Raw genomic sequence first — 9,178 nt, 5'->3', positions numbered from 1 at the left:
AGACTTGGAAGGATGCAGGCAAACAGCATGTTAAGAGTATTTCATTTTAACAGATGCACTGTTTTTCTAACGGTAAACTGATACGGAAATAGGAACATTTTCATTAACATGTTGCTTTCGGTTTAAAATGTTTCCATGACTGTTATGTTAAGGGATAGTTCACCCAGAATTCAGCATTCGCTCACCATCATATCATTCCAAAGCCGACTTTCTTTCTTCAGTGGAACACACACAAAAAGAGATTTTGAAGAATATTTCAACTTTTCCAGTACAGTATAATGAAACTCTGAAACAACAGTACTGCACTGGATCCTGTTGACTGTTCAGACTTTAAAAAGTGGGATATTTCTCAAAATATCTTCTTTTTGAAGAAGCAATTGAACAAAATAATGACTATGGAAATACTATGGAAGTCACTGGCTACCAGTAAATGTTTTGTTACCAACATTCTTCAGTTTGTGTTCAAAAAAAGAAACTCATACAGTTTGGAGCAACTTGAGTGACATAATGAATGACATAATTTCCATTTTTTGGGTGAGCTATCCCTTTAAAAATAAAGGTTCTTTATTGGCACCTGTAGTTCCTTGAAGAACCTTTAACATCTACATAACTTTTCCATTGCACAAAAGTGCCTTATAGTTAAAGTAGAGTTAAAATGCCCTTATACTGAGAAAAAACAGACAGATTCACTGACAGATTCTTTGGGGAATCCAAAAGGGTTCTTCTATAACCATGCTGCAAAAAAAAAAAAAAAAAAAAAATCTTTTTTTTGGTATATATAAAAAAAAAATATAACCAAATAAAAAATATAACCAAAAAAAAAAAAAAAAACACCTTTAAACCCTTTATTTTAAACAGTGCTAGTCAAGACTTCTGCAATGACCAAACATAACTATATGCCTGTGCTGAAGATGAAATCATTTCCTAAGTTCAATGTCTTTGAATGGCATTGTGTTATTTGGCAAGGCTATTTGGGTGCGTCTTGATCAGTTGACCAACCATGTACTCACATGAGAGCAAATTTCTTGTTGGTTTTAGATCAAATTATCACAGAAACAACCTCTGTTTACCATCATAAAGCCTATCATATGTATGCTTGGTGTCCTTCCAGAAGAATCTAAAGGCTACAATGTAAATAGTACTGAATGCTATTTTTTTAGAGGTTACTGGGTCATTGACATCCTCAAAGACCTCCTTTCCTTACGTTTTTGTAATGTCCTATTATCAACTTGACAGCATTTGCTGCCTCGCTATCAAGTTAAAGCAACATTAAATGACATTATGACCAAAAGCTATGTGAGGATTGATTGATGTATCTGAGAGTTACTGATAGCAGCATAATTCATCCGGATATACAAAGGGGTTGAGGCGTATCCGGAGTCTTTCCTTTCAGAAAGCATCTGGGATGCCTCTACCCGGAGCCTTGTCATTTATGCCACACGTTAAACCGAGTCCAGAGAACAGCATGTATATTATTAGCTGTGTGGCAGCTGAGTATAAACTCACTCTATTAATAAACCTAAAATTATTTCAACCCTATCCATGCACTAAATATTCCTCCCAAGAAGAATGTAAGAAAGGTTGGGGCTGTGTTTTAGTATCTGTTCTGTTTGGGTCTAGTAATACGAGTGCATGTTTTCTCTATTATTGGTTTTGTATGTTAGTTTCAAAATGCTTGTAAATTAGAATAACTTTCATGCATTCTGTCCTCAAAACTCCACAATGGAATGGAACATGGTTTTATTGTGAGCTCAGTAAAACCACACTGGCATTGATTCTGACACAAGTCGATTATTTTAACTAAAAGTTTGAATGTTTTTAGGACAAGAGTAATTTTCATAAATGCCACAAATGTATATTTATAATGTAATCAACTGATTAATTGTAATATTATTTAAAATGAGTTGTTATTAAGTTATTTAATTAAAAACATATTTGTTTGAATGTTTAAATGTAGGTTACAACCCTATAATAAGCTGTTTTAATAGTAGGCTATAGGTTAATTTGTGACAACATGCCCCACTGTTTTTTTTCAATGTCTGTTGAACAAAGAGATCATAAACTGTATAACCATTGAAATAACAGTGAAAGCTCTTTCATTTTAGCCAAGACTTTAAGGTATGTGTCCACTCATTGACTTCCAAGAATGAAACCTCAGAAATAGGCTATTTACTTGAGTGAACAAAGACAACTTGCCCCACAGTGCCATCAGTTCCTCCAGTCACACTTTACATTATAGTGTCAACAAAGTAGTGTTAGAAAGTAATTGCATAAGCGCTGAGCAACACTAATGCTGATAAACATCATATGTTTTGTTGTAGAGCTGCCTGTCAGACTTTGTTATTGTGATGTAGAAGATGGGCACAACAATATACAGTGTTATACAGTAGTTCCATCTCTCTCATGGCAGTTGGCAGGGGTTTCTCGAGTAGCTCCCTGATAAACTGGAGCAGGCCGTGTGGGATGGGGTTTGGAGTCACAGTCGGGTCAAGTTACATACATACAAAAAAAAAAAAAAAAAAAGTCAGGTTGTAAGGACTCCTCACACCCCTCCCCAACACTGCAGTGTTCAGCTCCAGAGGGTCCACGCGCTTCTTACAAGTTTTCTCCGTAACTCAGCCAAGGATGGGACAAGACGCAGGGAATTTACTCCATGTAGCGTTCGTCCAGCGCGAGTAGGATTATTTACATCCCAACTTTTTTTTCTAGGAACTCGAGGCATTTTGAACTCTTTTGGGACAATTTAAAACTTTTTTCCCTCCGTTAATTAACTGATTATCTTTTTTTTCTCACCCACAGTCACATGGTTTACATCTTTTAAATGTTTAAATCATTCGTTTTTACGGTTATTTCTTCATATGCCTCGTTTAAATAGAGTCTAATGAATTTCAAGCAAGAATGAATACGTTTCTCGTGAGTTTCCTCATTTTGGCGCTGACCACCAGCGCGCTCTCCTCATCCGTCACGCCGGTGAAGAGACACTCCGGCGCGGATGACAGCGCCTCAACACTGGCGTTTGTCTTCGATGTGACCGGCTCTATGTACGACGATCTCAAACAGGTGATAGATGGTGCTTCTCGCATCTTGGAGAGAACCCTGAGCCGCAGAACAAGACCAATCAAGAACTTCGTGCTGGTTCCTTTCCATGATCCAGGTAGTTGCACAATCCTATATTTCAGCTTTATTCCTAAAGTCAATTATAAATTAATCCATGTCAGTTAGTTTACCTCATAAAAGTGATTCCGTAGAATAAATAACTTCTGACTGAATATAAATGTTTGTGAGGCAAAGCATTAAAGATTGTCTGGGAACTAATGAATAAAGGTGTTCGGCTGCTAGGAACATCTTGACCACCAGGGACCGCTGAAAGGTGCTGATCCATGGCATCATGGAGTGATGTTTTATTCTACATGTAGCAGGTTGCCCTCTCATGGAAGCCACTATGTTAACATCACATGATCTACTAGTTATGATCCAGTTACTATACTACTATGACACAAATATCATGATTACTTTATATTTTTACAGACAGAATAGGTATGAAAGGAATAGGAAAAAATATAAACCCATATAACAGCACAAATCACCAACAATGTTGACATTTAATCCAATAATGTCCATTTACATGCTATCCAGAAAAACAGACAAAAATGAATGGAACAAAAGATAAACAAACAGTTTTGGTGTGAAATGGCAGCAGTTAGTAAATGCACCCTGGCCAATGGCTATAGTCAGGTTATCGACTCAATATTGAATTAAATGTTAGAGAAAATGAGGCTGCGAGGGAAAGACTTAGTCTTTACATGCATTGTATAAAGTTCCTGTTTCATATTTTTTTTCCCACCAGAACTGTTTTATGCTGAATTTTTTCCCCATTAAGACATTTCATCATTTGCACAGTTGTGTTGTCAAACAACAGTATAATAAATTATACGCACTGTACTTCCATCGCCATTTCTGTCAAATTTAAATATAGTGCTACCCTGACAAAAATCCATAAGCTAAATATTAACAAAACTCACTAAGTGCACCTTCAAGCATCAGGATTGTATTTTATTTCTGCCATTTACATTTTTTTTTTGTGAATTTTGAGCAAGTTAATCTGCAAATCACATCATAATTTTTCGGACTACTACTGAATGTTTGTCATGCTTATGAAATCTGTTTAAATTCCACATCTGGTCACAGACTGCAGAGAGGATACTGTGTTCTCAGGTACGCTTACACAATGTAGCCTAGTTCAAACCAGCTATCTGTTAGCCTTTGGGGGGCAGGGTGCCCAAGGAGCTGATGAGAAACACATGTTGTCTGGTAGTATGTAATTAACACAATCACCCCCAGTCCCCCATCCAATTCTCTGGAACATTCAACCCAGCCCCCCAGTCAGAGGAGAGACGTCAGTCCTAGACTGGTAGGGGGATGGTGCCAGTCCTTCCCTCACCTTTTAATGTGGCCTTCCCTTGGGGACCTTGTAAACCGCTGAGATCACAAAGACAGCCAGTGACAGACAGAAAGGCATTACAGAAACTTAATGGCCCCTCACAGCCGAGAGAGGGATGAAGAAAGTGCAGAAAATGAAAATGAATGTTAGAACTGGTTGCATTGCTGCTTGAGTTCATTAACATTTGTGTTTGTGTTTCGAACCCTGCTGGAAGAAACTAAAGCTGGTCTTAGCTGGTTTCAGCTGGTCTAGCTGCTCTCTCAAGCTGGTTTACAGATAGTTTAACAGTTATAAGTACACAGATGCTAAACCCCCCCTAAACCATCAAAACAGACCAGCATATGCTTGTTTAAAGCTGAGAATGTTATATTGATATTAATGTTGATAAAATGACCTTAATATTAAAGGTCCCGTTTTACGCGCTTTTTTGTAGCTTTGATTGTGTTTACAATGTGCACTATAACGTGTTCATGTTTCGCGTGTAAAAAAACACAGTAATTTTCACACAATTCACCTATCTGTATACTGCTGTTTTCACTTTCACAAAAACGGGCTGATGACTTCCTTGTTCTATGAAGCTTCTCCTTCAGAAATACGTAACGAGTTCTGATTGGGCCAGCGGTGTAGTGATTCGACAGCAGCTGAGAACAGGCTGCACTCCTGGTAACGCGATTGGGCTAGAACGCACGTGATGGAGATGTATTTATAGTCACAGGAGCGTTTTTACTGACGAGATTCGCATGAAAACCGCATTTGTTTTTTTGCACAGCCCTAACATCTAGTTAACAAAGCTAAACAGCGTTGCCCTTTGTGTAATAACTTACAGAAACTGTTAAACGCACCAACTTAAATAATAAAATGCACTTACCAGTTGTGGTCCATAAACAACGCCTTCTCCAGACAAAGAGGGAACTGCTCCATCTTTCAAGAATAATCTTTGTGCAAATCCGGCATTAAACTGATTGAGATTGAGAAAGTTGTCCTCAGCAAAATGAGCTGCACATAGTTTTACATGTGCATTATAATTTTCGGGAACCGAGTTAAACATAAATTGTAACCATTAATCTCAAAGTACAGTGTTCCTGGGAAGCCCAAACAAAGGTGATTGGACTCAGAGATGAAAATAACAGCGTTTCAACGACATGGCGACAAAAACAAACAGCTCTTCCTTCTTCTCCATCGGAGCGCAACAAGGCCACGCCCCCTGTTTGTGAATTCATGTGGGTGGAGGTTAGTCAAAAAAACTGTTTTAGTGACGTCATTCCTGCAGGAACTAGAGGGCTGTAGTCCAAACGGGTCGTTTTTTGTAGGCGAATTCTGTTAAATAAAATATTTTGCTTGGCATTGAACTTTGAGCTTTAGAATTTTACAGATATTATTTATACTCTAACAACAACATTACACACTAACTAAAGTTTAAAACATGGAATCACGAAGAAGGGGACCTTTAAAAATATAATATAATGAAACATACACTGTAAAAAAAAACTGCAACATTTACAGTAAAATATCAGCAGCTGTAGTTGCCAGAATTTCACTGTTAAATATATGTAAACATCATTTTAGGTTTTACAGACTTAACTTAAATTCATAATAAAAAACGTATTTCATTAACTGATGTTATAAACCAGCATACTGAAGTACTAAGATCTGTTTTGAACCGTTGTAATACTGATAACAACCAAGATGGTGATGAGAAAGTCACATGATGAATCAAAGCTCATCACAAACAGCTTTATATAGAAGGTGCACCGTGTCATCCGTGTCAAACACTAAACACCATCATGGTAACACACATGAAACTTAAATAATGCAATAAACATTAATTTGACAACATTAGATGTAACATAAAACCCTAATGTACACAACTAATAAGACAAAACTGTTATTTCAACGAAGAAGAAAATAAAATATGAAGTGTCATGCAGGGAATTCTGTGATTGTCAATTTAAGTTTTTTTCACTGTAAATTGTGCAATGACTTTTTATTTTTCACTTCCAAAAAACGTCATTTTAACAGTACTTTACTGTAAAGTTACAATAAATGTAATTACAGTTATTCACCGTATATAGAATGGAAACTTACTGATAACAAATTAACAGGTTTTTACTGTAGCATTTTTACAGTCTTTTCCAGTTAAAATCACAATCATTTTTACAGTGTAATATAATATAATATAATATAATATAATATAATATAATATAATATAATATAATATAATATAATATAATAGTACAAGTTCAAAAACCTAAACCAGTCTTAGCTGGTTTGCTGGTTTTAGCTGGTTTAAGCTGGTTTAGCTGTGCCTCCAGGTCGGTTTACAGATGCTAGTTTTATGTTTACAACTTACCCAAACCGCTCTTAACTAGCAAAACATACCAGCTTGACCATGCTATGCTAGTTTTATATTATATTCCATTTTATTATATACAGACTGAAACAAACACTAAATCCGCCTTAGTTGGTCTGCTGGTCTGCTGGTCTTAAGCTGGTTCAAGCTGATTAAGAGCCTGGTTTTGTAATATTAATATTAATATTGACAAAATCATTAAAGTATTTATAGTATATTATTATTATTATTCCTAATGTAATGTAACACAAAGTACATTTGGATTCAATATAAAGTTTGTTTGCATTCAGCTCTGAAGATCATAACATAAATGTATTTTTTTTTTTTATTGTTAAATAATGGTGTATTGATCTGTCCTATTCGCTCTCAGAAGAAGATATACTTCTCCTCAGACATATTCAAAATTTCTCCCTTTGTCCTTTCTTCCAAAGCACTGTCAAATTGTAATCCACCTCTTTGTCTTCTATGTTCTAATAATTTCTAAAATTATATGTGTTTTTTTTTGTGCAGAGTAATAAACCATGTGGGATATCTGTCCCATATTCAGATCATAACGATGCGTCTTCTTTATGCTTTTTCATCCATGTGCCGTATATTCAGCTCTCTAATCAATCAGCTTCTGAGTGAGTCCAAATAAGTGCCAAATTCAGGGAGGACACAATTCATCCCGAGACGAAAGAATGGGATAGATAGACACAAGAGATATAGTAGTGGAATGAGAAGAGGTCAGAGATTATCTAGGTGGATGATGACAATCTTAAACAGTGATGCAATGAGGTTATGCACCCAATCTGGTATTTCATGAGGACTGCTGGAATTTTGCATGGTCTTTAATTTATTATCAGCTGTCAAATGTTTCAAGACGGTCATTTGTATCCGCAGATGTTGATGAGGAAGAATCCAGGACAAATGTTCTGTGATTAGGAGTTGGCTGGGTCTGTAGCTAGTTTGTTAGTTTGATCTGCAGTCATTAGTAGGGTCTTATCTGTGGAAGAAGCTTTGCTTGTACTTAATCCGCACGGTTTAAAAAAAGGTTAAACTCCTGCTCCGGGATATCCTTGTTGAAGTGTTCTGATAGACTTTCCAAAACTAATGTCACGTAAAGTCTTTTTAAAGCTTTTGTATACAATTAATAAGTAGTATAGATGTTTCTTGATTCCTTTTTTATCCCTTTCCAGACATTGGTCCTGTTTCCATCACTACTGATCCCAAGAAGTTCCAGAAGGATCTCCAAGAGCTGTTTGTTCAGGTGGGCACCAGTCAAAAAAAAACAAAAAACAAAACAACACACACAAATAAAAAAAAACACTGCATTGAGTGGTTAAAATGATATCCTAACTTTATTATGCCAGACTAGATTACTATATAATTCAAAGTTCCTCCTCTTATCACTTCCACACATACAGTTTTTAACCTCCACACCTCTCTTGGTAACTTTGCTCAGGTGTTTATACTTGTATTCTTTAGCATCAAAAGACACAGCAGTCATTGGCCTCTTTCATCAAAAATCATAATCGAATCATATTCTGTACTTTGTGTTCTTATTTGCTCTTTGTGGCTTCTGCTGAGTATCTTGGCTCGTTTCAGCACTTGATCTGTCTTCAGTGCTACAGTTTTATTAGCACTCTCTTCTTATTGTACCTTTGGGCTCTAGAGCAAGTACTGGAACTTATACGCCGAGCCAATACAATATGCGCTTTCTTGTGCTGTGGTTAGTGCATTAATGTCCATGTCAATGATGAAGGCCTTGTTGTTCTTTCTCAGGGTGGAGGGGATTGTCCAGAGATGAGCATTGGGGCCATCAAGAAGGCTCTGGAGGTCTCTCTACCGGGATCCTTCATCTACGTTTTCACAGATGCCCGAGCCAAAGACTATCGCTTGAAACGAGATGTTCTTCAGCTTGTACAGCTCCGACAGTCTCAGGTAACGACAGATCTTTGAAGTCTTTTTGCAGTTCTGTTCAGTGCAGCTGGTGATGCAGAAATCACGCTTTGTCACCCAATAATGAAAATGTGCTGGAAATGCACTCACCTTTAGGACATTCAAGGTTTAGATAAGTTTGTTTCAGATTTTGGAGAACATATTTTGAGAAATTTAGCAGTATTTCACTTGCTCACTAATGGATCCTCTGTAGTGAATGGGTGCCGTCAGAATGAGAGTCCAAACAGTTGATAAAAACAGCACAGTAATTCACAAGTACTCAAACTGCTAAAATGTTTTATACATAATATTGTTTAATATTCTCATCTGGTTCGGGAGTGAAATATGCAAAGATCAAGCACTTATTACAACAAAAACAATCCAAAAATATTATATAATATAAAAATATTTTGTTGGATTTTAATGTAAGAGGACAACAGCGTGAAGGACCTTTTCACTGGAGTAAA

The 9,178-nt window shown here is 36.5% G+C and overlaps 1 protein-coding gene across 1 annotated transcript in view; it reads left to right on the top strand.

The window, feature by feature from the left end:
* Positions 1 to 2,392: 2,392 nt before the first annotated feature.
* The window catches only part of hmcn2 (hemicentin 2), an 80,992-nt gene continuing 74,206 nt past the window's right edge, over positions 2,393 to 9,178 (top strand). Inside the window, exons 1-3 of the mRNA XM_026270402.1 lie at positions 2,393 to 3,154; positions 7,970 to 8,040; positions 8,556 to 8,714. Coding sequence (XP_026126187.1) covers positions 2,899 to 3,154; positions 7,970 to 8,040; positions 8,556 to 8,714 — 486 coding nt within the window. The 5' untranslated portion in view covers positions 2,393 to 2,898. The remainder of the gene's footprint in view (positions 3,155 to 7,969; positions 8,041 to 8,555; positions 8,715 to 9,178) is intronic.

Source organism: Carassius auratus, chromosome 8, assembly GCF_003368295.1.
Source record: "Carassius auratus strain Wakin chromosome 8, ASM336829v1, whole genome shotgun sequence".
Lineage (NCBI taxonomy): Eukaryota > Metazoa > Chordata > Actinopteri > Cypriniformes > Cyprinidae > Carassius > Carassius auratus.
The sequence above is the reverse complement of the archived record's forward strand: the minus strand, read 5'-3'. Positions and strand labels throughout refer to the sequence as shown.